Source organism: Mercenaria mercenaria, chromosome 6 (assembly GCF_021730395.1).
Source record: "Mercenaria mercenaria strain notata chromosome 6, MADL_Memer_1, whole genome shotgun sequence".
Taxonomy (NCBI): domain Eukaryota; kingdom Metazoa; phylum Mollusca; class Bivalvia; order Venerida; family Veneridae; genus Mercenaria; species Mercenaria mercenaria.
This window is the reverse complement of record NC_069366.1, coordinates 43,262,380-43,276,048: the sequence shown is the minus strand read 5'-3', so window position 1 is coordinate 43,276,048 and position 13,669 is coordinate 43,262,380. Positions and strand designations below refer to the sequence as shown.

At 37.3% G+C, this 13,669-nt stretch overlaps 1 protein-coding gene across 1 annotated transcript in view; it reads left to right on the top strand.

Moving 5' to 3' along the window:
* The window catches only part of LOC123550539 (uncharacterized), a 77,930-nt gene extending 76,501 nt beyond the window's left edge, over positions 1-1,429 (top strand). Inside the window, exon 35 of the mRNA XM_053546776.1 lies at positions 434-1,429. Coding sequence (XP_053402751.1) covers positions 434-912 — 479 coding nt within the window. The 3' untranslated portion in view covers positions 913-1,429. The remainder of the gene's footprint in view (positions 1-433) is intronic.
* The last annotated feature ends 12,240 nt before the right edge of the window (positions 1,430-13,669 follow it).

Below are 13,669 nucleotides of genomic sequence, written 5' to 3'. Positions count from 1 at the left end.
ATTGACATGACTGTTCGCTCTTAGCTCTGTCATGCAATAGTTTGACATCATAATTGACATGAATTTCACTCTTAGCTCTGTCATGCAAGAGTTTGACAGCATAATTGACATGAATGTTTGCTATTAGCTCTGTCATGCAACAGTTTGACAGCATAATTGACGTGAATGTTCGCTCTTAGCTCTGTCATGCAGTTCACTCTTAGCTCTGTCATGCAACAGTTTGACAGCATAATTGACGTGAATGTTCACTCTTAGCTCTGTGCTTTAGCAGTTGTTTATCATCATCAATTGCCTGACAACATGCAGAGTTCCAAGTGGGACCTTGACTTTGGTTGAATGCTTTGTATGTTGTCCTGATGAGATAAACAACTGATGCTAGTTGTATAAAAATCTTCCATGTGGTTCAGACAATAAATTTTCTTGTATTTTGTAGGTGACCCAATTTGGAGCACCATGGCAACAGAGTACACATTTGATGAGCTTGGATATGGTGAAGATCTTCCAGTACCCTTGAACTTAGAAGAAGGTGCGGCTGACCCTGAGATAGGACGATGGGGTGAACAACTTGTTGCTCATTATCTTGAAAAACAAAAAGAACTTGGAAATATTATTGGTTATCTGTGGAGGAACAAAGAGGAGGAGGCAGGATTTCCATTTGATTTTGAAGTTCAAATCCAAGATGAAAATGGCACTCGTAAAGACTACATTGAAGTGAAGAGCACACAGTCCAGCGACAAAGAAGTGTTTCAGATATCAGTGCAACAGATAAAATTTGCAGATGAGAAAGGAGATGGATTTCATATTTATCGAGTTTTCAATGCTGGACATTCAGAAAAGGTGCGGTTGATACGTATCACTGACTTGAATATGCGTCTTTCAACAAAACAGGTTAAACTTTGTATGATGATCTGATGTGTACACATATCAAACCCGAGTATCAGCTAGAGTGTCTGTGAAATAAATGCATATTAAGCTGATTAAATGTTTTACCTGTCATTTTTGTTTAGTGTGAAGACTGAATACAATCTGTATTGGATATATTAAAATTTATCAATCAAAGTTCTTTAAAGCATAGTCAAGAAATTGGACTCGAGTCTTTTTACTTTTCTTTTTACACATTTTTATGCCCCCCCGAAGGGAGACATATTAGTTTTCAACTGTCCGTTCGTTCGTTCTTCACAACGTTAACTTTTTGCATGAAGGCACTTTACTCGTGAACCACTGCACGCAGGACCTTCAAACTTCACATGCTGATAGTACTTATTAAGTACACCACCCCTACTGACTGGGGTCACCAGGTCAAAGGTCAAGGTCACAGGGGCCAACGTTAACTTTTTGCATGAAGGCACTTTACTCGCGAACCACTGCACCCAGGACCTTCAAACTTCACATGCTGATAGTTCTTAATGAGTACACTACCCCTACTGACTTTGGGGTCACCAGGTCAAAGGTCAAGGTCACGGGGGCCCAACGTTAACTTTTGCATGAAGGCACTTTGCTCGCGAACCACTAAAACCCAGGAACTCAAACTTCACATGCTGATATACTTACTGAGTACACCACCCCTACTGACTTTGGGGTTTCACCAGGTCAAGGTCACGGTACAGGACCAACATTAATTTCTGCATGAAGGCACTTTTTCCGACCACTTCACCAGGACCTTCAAACTTCAGATGTGATAGTACTTTAAAGCAAGCCCAAAGAAATTGGACTCGATCTTTTTACTTTTCTTTTTACACATTTTTAGCCCCCGAAGGGAGAAAATTTAGTTTTCAAACTGTCCGTTCGTTCGTTCTTCACAAGTTAACTTTTGCATGAAGGCACTTTATTGTGAACACTGCACGCAGGCCCTTTTCAAAACTCACATTTGATAGTATTTTTAAAGTACCACCCCAATGACTGGGTACCAGGTAAAGGTAAGGACAGGGGCAACGTTAACTTTTTGCATGAAGGCACTTTATTTCGCGAACCACTGCACCCGGCCCTTTCAAACTTCACATGCTGAAGTTCTTAAGAGTACACTACCCCTACTAAATTTGGGGGTCCCCAAAGGTCAAAGGTCAAGGTCACAGGGCCAACGTTAACATTTTGCATGAGGCACTTTGCTCAAGAACCACGCCCCAGGAACTTCAAACTCACATGCTGATAGTACTTACTGAGTACCCCCCCCCTACTGACTTTGGGGTCACCAGGTCAAAGGTCACGGTCACAGGGACCAACATTAATTTCTGCATGAAGGCACTTTACTCCCGAACCACTTCACCCAGGACCTTCAAACTTCAGATGCTGATAGTACTTACTGAGTACACCACCCCTACTGACTTTGGGGTCACCAGGTCAAAGGTCAAGGTGCTGTGGGGGCATTTGTCACCATTAGTGACAGCTCTTGTTTGTGTCAAATTTGGGTTGAAAACACTTTATTTGATACACTCTGCATTTTATCATCTGCCGTAATGAGGCATAAATTGGAAAAAAACTGGACACCTTTTTAGCTCACCTGTTTCTGATCGCTCGATGTCCGGCGTCTGTCTTCTGTCTGTCGTCTGTCTGTCAACATTTAACTTGTGTTTGCGATAGAGGCTGTATTTTTCAACTGATATTCATGAAATTTGGTCAGAATGATTACCTTGATGAAATCTAGGCCGAGTTCGAAAATGGGTCATCTGGGGTCAAAAACTAGGTCACTAGGTCAAATCAAAAAAAAAACCTGTGTATGCGATAGAGGCTGTTTTTTTTAGTTAATCTTCAGGGAATTTGGTCAGAATGATTACCTTGATGAATCTAGGCCGAGTTTGAAAAGGGGTCTCGGGGATCAAAAACTAGGTCACTAGGTCAAATCAAAGAAAACCTTTGTGTATGCGATAGAGGCTGTATTTTTAGCTCATCTGATTTTTTGAAAAAAAAAATGATGAGTTATTGTCATCACTTGAGCGGTTGTCGGCGTTGGCGTCTGCGTTGGTGTTGCCTGGTTAAGTTTTATGTTTAGATCAACTTTTCTCTTAAACTATCAAAGCTATTGCTTTGAAACTTGGAATACTTGTTCACCATCATAAGCAGACCCTGTACATCAAGAAACATAATCCATCTTGCTTTTGCAAGAATTATTGCCCCTTTTGGACTTAGAAAATCAGTTTTTGGTTTAAATTTTTATTTTTTTGGTCGGGTTTTTTCTCCTAAACTTTTCAAAGCTATGCTTTAAAACTTGCAACACTTGTTCACCATCATAAGTTGGACCCTGTACAGCAAGAAACATAACTCCATCCTGCTTTTTGCAAGATTTATGGCCCCTTTTGACTTAGAAAATATCAGATTTCTTGGTTAAGTTTTATGTTTAGGTCAACTTTTTCTTAAACTATCAAATCTTTTGCTTTGAAACTTGCAACACTTGTTCACCATCATAAGCTGACCCTGTACAGCAAGCAACATAACTCCATCCTGCTTTTTGCAATAATTATTGCCCCTTTTGGACTTAGAAAATCATTTTCTTGGTTGAGTATTATGTTTAAGTCAATTTTTCTCATAAACTATCAAAGCTATTGCTTTAAAACTTACAACAGTTTTTCACCATCATAAGTGGACACTGTACATCAAGAAACATAACTCTATCCTGCTTTTTTCAAGAATGATGGCCCTTTTTAGACTTAGAAAATCATGGCTAGGACAATGTTTCTATTACACAAAAAAAATCAGATGAGAGTCAGCACCCGCAAGGCGGTGCTCTTGTTCAATTAATCTTCATGAATTTTGGTCAGAATGATAACCTTGATGAAATCTAGGTCAAGTTTGAATATGGGTCATCTTGGGTCAAAAACTAGGTCAGTAGGTCAAATAAAAAAAAAAACCTTGTGTATGCAATGGAGGTTTTATTTTTCAATTGATCTTCATGAATTTTGGTCAGAATGATTGCCTTGATAAAATCTAGGTCAAGTTATAATATGTATTATCTGGGGTCAAAAACTAGGTCAAATCAAAGGAAAAGCTTGTATATGCGATAGAGGCTGTATTTTTCAGTTGATTTTCCTGAAATTAAGTCCAAATGATAATCTTAATGAAATCTAGGCCGAATTTGAAAATGGGTCAAAAAGTAGGTCACTAGGTCAAATCAAAGAAAAACCTTGTGTATGTGATAGAGGCTGTATTTTTCAATTGATCTTCATGAAATTTGGTCCGAATGATTGCTTTGAGGAATCTAGGTCAGGTTTGAATATGGTCATCTGGGAAAAAAAATTAGGTCACTAGGTCAAATCAAAGAAAAACTTTGTGTATGCGAAAGAGGCTATTTTTGTCAGTTGATCTTCCTGAATTAAGTCAGAATGGTTGCCATGATGAAATCTAGTCAAGTTTGAATATGGGTCCATCTTGGTCAAAAAGTAGGTCACTAGGTCAATAAAAAGAAAAACCTTGTGTATGTGATAGAGGCTGTATTTTTCAATTGGTCTTCATGAAATTTGGTCAGAATGATAGCCTTGATAAAATCTAGGTCAAGTTTGAATATGGGTCATCTGGGATCAAAAACTAGGTCACTAGGTCAAATCAAAGGAAATACTTATACTCAAGATTTTGCTCCAATTTTAATGACAATTGATCGGGATATTTTTTTCCATGAAATCACTAGGTCAAACATGTTTACACTGTATAATATGTTGTGTTATTGGTGTGTTTATCAGGTGACTGACCTAGGGCCATCTTGGCCCTCTTGTATTCTGTGGACTATGTTTTAGCTCACCTGAGCATGAAGTGCTCGGAGTAGGGTATTGTGATTGCTCACCTTCTGCCAGTCAACGTCCATCTATACTTTTCTTCAGGAGACAACTCCTCTGAAACTACTGGTCGACATTTGCAATTTGCACCAAACTTGATCTGTAGCATTCTTGCATAGTCCTTATTAAAGTTTGTGCAATGTTTCAGCTTGGCCCTAGCCTGGGAATCCAGTCTGACAATTTCTAACTTTATTTGTACCTGCGAATTGACAATATCAGAAACTTTATGAATGCCAATTTACACTAATTAGTGCAAATTTAGTGGGATTTTTAAAGCATAGGTATTAGGTATGTTTTCGTCTGACAACGCAGGTATTATCAATGCCTTCTCAGGCTAGCTTTGCCCCTTTTAGGGGCTGTCACAGCTAAAAATAGAAAAACCTTAAAATGACTTCTCATGAACTGCTTGATGGATCGTCATAGACTTGGTTTGAAGCATCATTATTAGGTCCTCTCCTAAGCATGTGGGCCCTTGGCCTCTTTTAGGGGCTGTTAGAGCTGAAAATAGAGATACTTTTAAAAAACTTCTTCTGGTGAACTGCTTGATGAATCTTCATCAAACTTGGTCTATAGCATCCTTGTAAGTTCTTCTGCAATTTTTTAGCTCACCTTCCATGTAGTGACAAGGTGAGCTTTTGTGATCGCCCTTCGTCTGTCGGCCATCATTGTCAGTCCACAATTTCTTGTGAACATGATAGAGACCACATTTTGTAATCAATTTTAATCAAATTTGCACACAACTTGTATTGGCATAATATCTCGGTTCCTTTCGAAAACTGGCCAGATCCCATCTTCATGGGTTCCAGAGTTATGGCCCTTTAAAGGGTTTTGTGAACACGATAGAGACCACATTTTGCAATCAACTTTAATCAAATTTGCACACAAATTGTATTGGCATAATATCTTGGTTACTTTTGAAAACTGGCCAGATCCCATCATGGGTATCAGACTCATTGCCCCATTAAGGGCCAAACTTTGCTATTTTTGGCTTGTGAACATGATAGAAACCACGTTTTGTAATCAACTTTAATTGAACTTGCACACAAACTTGTATTGCCATAATACCTCGGTTCCTTTCGAAAACTGGCCAGATACCTTCATGGGTTCCAGAGTTATGGCCCCTTAAAGGGCCAAAATTTGCTATTTTGGCTTTAGCAGCCATATAGAGACCTCATTTAAGATTTGATTTGATACAAACTTGCAAAATATTTTTAACAACAATAAATCTTGGATTCCGTGATGAATCTGTCAGATCCAATCATAGGTTTGGGAGTTACGGCCCCTGATTGACCCCAGAAAAAGCTATAAAAAAAAATTTTACCTTGTGAACACAATAGAAGTGACATTTTATACTTGGTTTAAACCACACTTACACACAACTTAAGTCACAATAAGATCTCTCTTCCTTCAGAAAAGCAGCTAGATTCCATCATAGGTTCTAGAGTTACTGCCCTGAAATGGGAAAAATTTTTCTATTTGGGGCCCTTTCAGCCATAAGATGTTTATTTATTAATTTTTTTTGATAACAAACTTGCACAAAATGATTATCTTGATGTTCTAGGCCGGGATTGAACTGGGTCATGTCGGGTCAAAAACAGGTCATCGTCAAATAAAAGGAAAAGCTTGTTAAAACAGCCTAGAGGCCACACTTATAAACCCCAAATTTCATGAAATTGGTCAGAATGTTTATCTTGATGATTTCTAGGCCAAGTTTAAAACTGGCTCATATAGGGTCAGAAACTAGGTCATCAGGTCAAATCAAAGGAAAAGCTTGTTAACACTCTTTAGGCCACATTTATTACCCTATCTTCATGAAACTTGGTCAGAATCTTTATCTTGATGAGTCCTAGGCCAGGTTTGAAACTGAGTCATGTGGGGTCAAAAACTGGGTCACCCGGTCAAATCAAAGGAAAAGCTTGTAACACTCTTGTTCATTTGATGTGCATGAAGCTTGGTCAGAATGTTTGTCTGCATTGAAATATCACATGAATTTTTATCTGGGTCATGTGGGGTTAAAAACTAGGTCACCAGGTCAAATCAAAGAATAAGCTTGTTTACAACCTAAGGGGCACATTTTTGATTGTATCTTCAAAACTATGTCAGGATGTTTGTTATCATGAAGTCTTGGGTGATTTCAAATCTGGGTCATGTGGGGTCAGAAACTAAGTCACTAGGTCAAATCAAAGGAAAAGCTTTATACACTCTAGAGGCCACGTTTTTTGCTCCAGTCTTCCTGAGACTTTGTCAGAATATTTTTTTTGTATTAAAGTTTGGACAAGTTTGAATCTGAGTCATGTGGGGTAAAAAACTAGGTCATTAGATCAAATCAAAGAAATTGCTTGTTTACACTCAAGAGGCCACTCGTTTGATCCAATCGGTCAGAATATTTGTCTCCATGAATTTACTAGGTAAAACATGTTTACACTGTTACAGTGTGTTACTCAGGTGAGCGACCTAGGGCCATGGCCTCTAGACCTAAACATAGAAATACCTGTAAACAACATCTTTTCTTGAAAGGCAAGATGGGTCTTCACCAAACTTGGTTGGTAGAGTGATTGTAAGGTCCTCTCCCAAACTTGATCATATCGAAACACTCAGCCCTATATTAAGGACCACAAGAGCTAAATATAGAAATACCTCTAAACAACTTCTCATGAACCACAGGATGCAGGTAACCATTATTAGGAGCCCTTCTAAAACGCATTCATTCTGCTCCAGTGGTCTGTGTGTATTTTTTCCACCCAGTTTTAAAGCAAAGAATCATATAGTGTTTGAACTGTTTGTCATCTGTCACATTAATTTAAGTAATCAGCATCTACTGCCTCTGGAGTTTTCAACACCTGGAGCATTATATGGCCCTCTTCCACTTTGCACTATCTAGCCTATTTAAGCTCTTAAACTTAGGTGAGCAATCATGAACCATCATGGCCTTTTTGTTTTAACAGTAGTCCTGTGAGGATCATTGGCAACTGTTAACTGACAATATAGTCCTACTCCTGTAGATTGTGATTATTTAAAGAGCAGAAATATATGAGCTGCGCCATGAGAAAACCAACATAGTGGCTTTGCGACCAAGCATGGATCCAGACCAGCCTGCACATCTGCGCAGTCTGGTCAGGATCCATGCTGTTCGCTAACGGTTTCTCTAATTGCAATAGGCTTTGAAAGCGAACAGCATGGATCCTGACCAGACTGCGCAGATGCGCAGGCTGGTCTGGATCCATGCTGGTCGCAAAGCCACTATGTTGGTTTTCTCATGGCGCGGCTCATTTTGCTAAAGTGAAAATCTAGTAAGTATACCAACTAGATTTAATACTTAACCAAATAGTGTATGTGTTATTGATGTCTTACTTTATTAAAACAAAACATTATGTATGTTGATCTGATAAGCTAACAAACTTTTTTCCCTCAAACCTGAACCCAAATAGACATAGAAATTTATTGTAGGTGGAGAGTCCTGCACCCAATGTCCACAAATATCTTGTTCTATTAAACTACTGGTTACAGTTACACCAAACTTGGTCTGAAGCATGCTGGCATTGACTTCTCTCAACTTCCTTCAAATAGATCACTTGGTGCCAAAGCTCAATATAGATAACTTTTAAACAACTTCTCATGGAATGCTAGATGTATCTTTACCAAACTAGATGTGTAGCATCCTTGTATTGATCTCTTACAAGTCTCGTCACTTAGTTCCATGTGACCACTTTGATGGGCTGCCAGAAGTAAAAATATAAAAAAGAAATGACTTCTTATGAATGACTTGAAGGTACCTTTTATTTTAGTGTTTCATGATGTATATTCAAAACCAAATAGTCAAGGTCAGGTGAGTGACTTAAAGCTATCATGGCCCGCTCATTAATCCCCCGCCACAACTGCCCTGTATGTCCTAAACCCCTTGAAGGATTTTCATGAAACTTTGGTCATATGATCACCTCATCAAGATGATGTGCAGCGCCCATGCCTCAGCCATGTCGGCTCAGGGTCAAGGTCACAACTCGAGGTCAAAGGTTTGAGCCTTCCATTTTATGTCCACTTTGTATCTCCTAAACCCCTTGAAGGATAATCATGAAACTTGGGTCAAATGATCATCTCATTAAGACGATATGCAGAACCATGAGTCAGCTGTGCTGGCTCAAGGTCAAGGTCACAGCTCGATGTCAAAGGTTTGAGCCTTCCATTTTGTGTCCACTCTGTATCTCCGAAACCCCTTGAAGGATAATCATGAAACTTGGGTCAACTGATCACCTCATCAAGACAATTTGCAGAATTCATGAGTCAGCCATGTTGGCTTAAGGTCAAGGCAACAACTCAAGTTCAAAGGTTGAGCCTTCCATTTTGTGTCTGCTCTGTATCTCCTAAACCCCTTGAAGAATTTTCATGAAATTTAGGTAAAATGATCATCTCATCAAGACAATGTGCAGAAGTCATGAGTCAGCTCAAGGTCAAGGTCACAACTCTGGGTCAAAGGTTTGAGCCTTCCATTTTGTGTTTGCTCTATATCTCCTAAACACCTTGAAGGATTTTCATGAAACTTTGGTCAAATGATCACCCCATCAAGATGATGTGCAGAACTTTTGAGTCAGTCATGTCAGCTCAAGGTCAAGATCACAACTCTGGGTTAAATGTTTGAACCTTCCATTTTGTGTCTGCTCTGTGTCTCCTAAACCCCTTGAAGGAATTTCATGAAACTTGGGTCAATTGATCACCTCATTATGATAATGTGCAGAACTCATGAGTCAGCCATGTTGGATCAAGGTCAAGGTCACAGCTTAAGGTCAAAGGTTTGAGCCTTCCATTTTATATCTCCTAAACCCCTTAAAGGATTTTAATATGACTTGGCTATAATGTTCCCCTTATCAAGACAGTGTGCAGAATTCAAAATTCACCCCTGCCATGTTAAGGTTAAGGTCACAACTCGAATGTTTAATGGTTCCACTCAATACCATAAACCCTTTCACTATCCATAACAGTGGCGGATGATATAGCTGTGTTTCAGATTGCCTGTATTTTCTTTTGTTTGAGAAGCTATGACTACATGTATCACCAAAATGAATGTAGGACTTTAATTTTTATGCTCACCATCAAAGAAAAGGCATATTTTTTCACTGTGTTGTTCTGTCAGTCCCTGGAAAGACACTTTGGCTTCTGATCAATGACTAGAAAACACAGTGTCAAATTTCATAGGATTTTTTTTCAATAGATGGAGAATACATGGGACTAGGGCTATCAATATTCATGACATTTTGATATGGTCTATGGATGGCCACTATCGTTTTTGGGTAAGAGGGTCTGTGGTTAGTAGTATTTTGGGTCAGTAGGTCAAAGTCAAGGTTACAGTAACATTGAGACTAAAAAAACTTATGATCTTTAGCTCAAGAATGTTTGTGCTGACAGCTGTCCAACCTTATTTCATGATTTTTGTGGTCATTTGGTTAAAAGTCAGTGTCCCAACATACAGTTAATTATGTGCCCAGTTACCTCAAACAGGTCATCATGGTTTCCTCAAACAGGTCGTCATGGTTACCTCAAACAAACAGGTCGACATGGTTACCTCAAACTGGTCATCATGGTTACCTAAAACAGGTTGTCATGGTTACTTCAAACAGGTCGTCATGGGAGACATTTTGTGATTTACAAGCAGGTCTTGTTTAGCTAACAGTATGTCTTCCAGTTGTGACTGACTGTTAACATGGACAAGATATAGCTTGTTATCAGCTTTAAACTTTGTTATAATTTTCATTATTCTATCTATCTTCGTGTACATTTATATTGATAATGTTTGATAACAATCTTATTTTAGAAAATGTATGTGATCTACTCCACTTTCAATTTTATATAAAAAATAGACACTGCAATATACTTTGGTTTGCAGTGGTATTATATATGTAATGTATAAGTCTGACAGTTTTCTAAAGTGTTTAAGAATAGTCTTATGAGTTGAGTATTTCATAGATTTCAGTACTTTTGAAACTACCTTTATGTAGGAAAATGATCTTAAAACTTTACCAAATTTTGGGTTCACTATAATTACTTATAAATATGAATGATAATATAGTTGATTTGATTTAAAGGAAAAACAAGTAAACAGTTGAAATAATTGTCTGACTCGGACCCTTTTTTTCTTTCAACCAACTTGCCAAAAAGTGGAGCAATTGTATCTATTAGAATAAATTACAAAGTTTAGAGTGTTAAACAAACAAAGTAGATTTCTTACAAGGTTTACTGGAAACTGACCGCAAATCAATGCTCGATATTTCCCCAAATTACCCAAAAGAGAGCCTTTTGACAGTAAAACAATTTACGCAAATCATGAGTTGATATACCCCTTTCGCTCCACCTCTTTACGGCCCCTATCTACGTCCCTGCTTTATATACTAGCAAGCAGTTGACGTCTGCAGTACTTTCAAATATCAGACATTTGTACACACAAAAAATCCGTCAGTATGTCCTGTAACTAGTATCCACATTCATTCATAATCTGTACATGATAATCAATTGTTTCCAGTGAGTTTTCCATGAATATGAATCATAAATGTCTTCCTTGGAAAGTGATTATGATTTATATGAAAACTCATTATAAACACTTATTGTTACTTTATCATTAACAACATTTTGTTGTGGTAACAGAATAAAATCAATGTATTTCAATGATCCTTATTGTGCTAAGGTTTTGCTTTATCACCAAGTGCATTAAAACTCTTGCCTAGCCACTTTTAAGGTGATGAAGCAGTAAAAAGAACTAAATACACATCAACAACATCACATTGCTTTTAAGAAGTTGTAGAAATCTGAGAAAATCAAAGAAGTCAGGACTGTTAGATGCATGACTGTGTTACCCTGCATAGCATTTAACATAGATAGATTACTTTTCCATTGCACTGATATAATGGTGTTCATTCAACAACTTCACTCTATAAACAAGTTATTTCCCTTGTGTAAAGAGAGCTTAGGGTAAGTCTTTACAATACCCCTCAAAAAATAAATGACAAAATAATTTCACCTATTGCCACATTACATCAGAAAGATATATTGCTTCGATATGTATTTGGCTACATCCTAAGTATAAATAATCTCTTTTACTTAATAAATTGATATGGCTGTATAATGTAATAAAACTGGAAAATATCTCTCACTGAAATACGTAACAAATTAACCCTTATCATGCTGAACATGATTGATTCTGCCTTTGCGACCAGTGTAGATCATGATCAGCATGCATATCCGTGCAGTCTGATCATGATCTGCACTATTTGCCTTTCAGTCAGTACTTTTTTGGTATTCACCCCTTTTAACAGTTAATGGTTCTGGCTGAATTGGAAGATGGGCAAGTTCATTATAGAAATTTAGCAGGGTAAGGGTTAACTAACATTCGCTTTCTGCAAATTGCATTGTCCGCTAAACTTTCACTCTTACAATTGTAAAGAGTATGTTTCATTGTGTAAAAATATTTTGTACGTACTTTATTACTAAATCAGAAAAGCCACTCCCGCTTTTTTTTCCAAAATATAATCTTCGTTATTATCAAGCACATGAATGAAGTGTGATAGTTTGATATGATATCATTTGCATGCATTGATGTGCACTTTGAAATTTCATGTAACACTAAGTAAACACTTACTGTAAACAATATATTAAAGAAGTAAGGGTTTTTAATGGTTATAACTTATAAGAATCTTAAGTTATCCAAGTTTTTTACGTGTAAACTTTTATCAAGTTCGTCATGTCATGAAAAGGAAAACAGCATAGCATTACATAAACCAATATATTAAGACTGGAATTCTACAATATGTTTGTAACAAAACATAAATAGGTTTACAAGCATGTTTGTAGAAATTGTATATTATTAAGTTTGATTAATTGTTGTGTCAGTTTTGTTAATTTGTTTAGTATTTGCGAATAAAATCAATAGATTTCGAACTTGTTACTTTATTCTTATGCCTCAGTATAAAGGGATGTGCCTGTGAAATATCGAACTTCTCTTAAAAAGGGTCTCTGATACAACGGATCCTGAAAAATAACATTTTATTTTCTGAGGTCTGCAAATGTTACATATGTCATTTCCAAAGAGCACTAGACCTGACTGCATAGCTAATGATCCATGATTTGTAGCTTGCTGTGGACTGGTCACTACTAGCTTACTGGGAAAGGCTCTGTATTACAGACCCTGGATAGACACCCAGTCTGTCCTTATATGGGGAGAAACACTGATTCGGTGACCAAGGGTGACTCAGCCAATTTTTAAACAATGATTGTGTCAAGCCTGTTTGTTTATTTGTAAGCTTATTTATAGCCGCCACCGGTAACCAATATGGCCGACTCCTCCAGAAGTCTGTTCGTAATGTTAATGGGCGGATAGGGCATGATATAAAAGACGCTGCATTTACAGAAGCTTCCCTGGTTCTTTAGCGTGCCCGGTGTAAAAAACCCATACACGTGCACCCCGCCTCATCTAAAAACGGTTTTTTTCGGAAAAATAAAGCAATGCTTACATCACAATTAAACAGTTATTTATCGGTTTTTGGAAGCGTGCATATAAACTCACATTAAACTATAAAAAATGACAGCGATTATAAATAAAAATCCGAAATTCAATTTATTATAAATTTGCAAGAATATTTCTAATGAAAACTTTTTCGTTAGTTACTACTGTACATAATTACTGGGTAAAATTTGCGACTTTTAAAACAAGGGTTTCGTTGGATTAGTAATATAATCAGTTATTTTTAGACTTATTTCATTGTTCATTTTGTACCAAACGATGTCTTTATATATTGTTCTAAATTATCCTTTAAAAATTTATTCAGTTCTCTTGGTAGTTTTTAAAATTTTTGCGAAAAGGTTACGGGTAGCGTTAGAAAAAGTTGTTAAGTGTACAATACTGTGTAAATAACTCGTTCCAAAAGAAA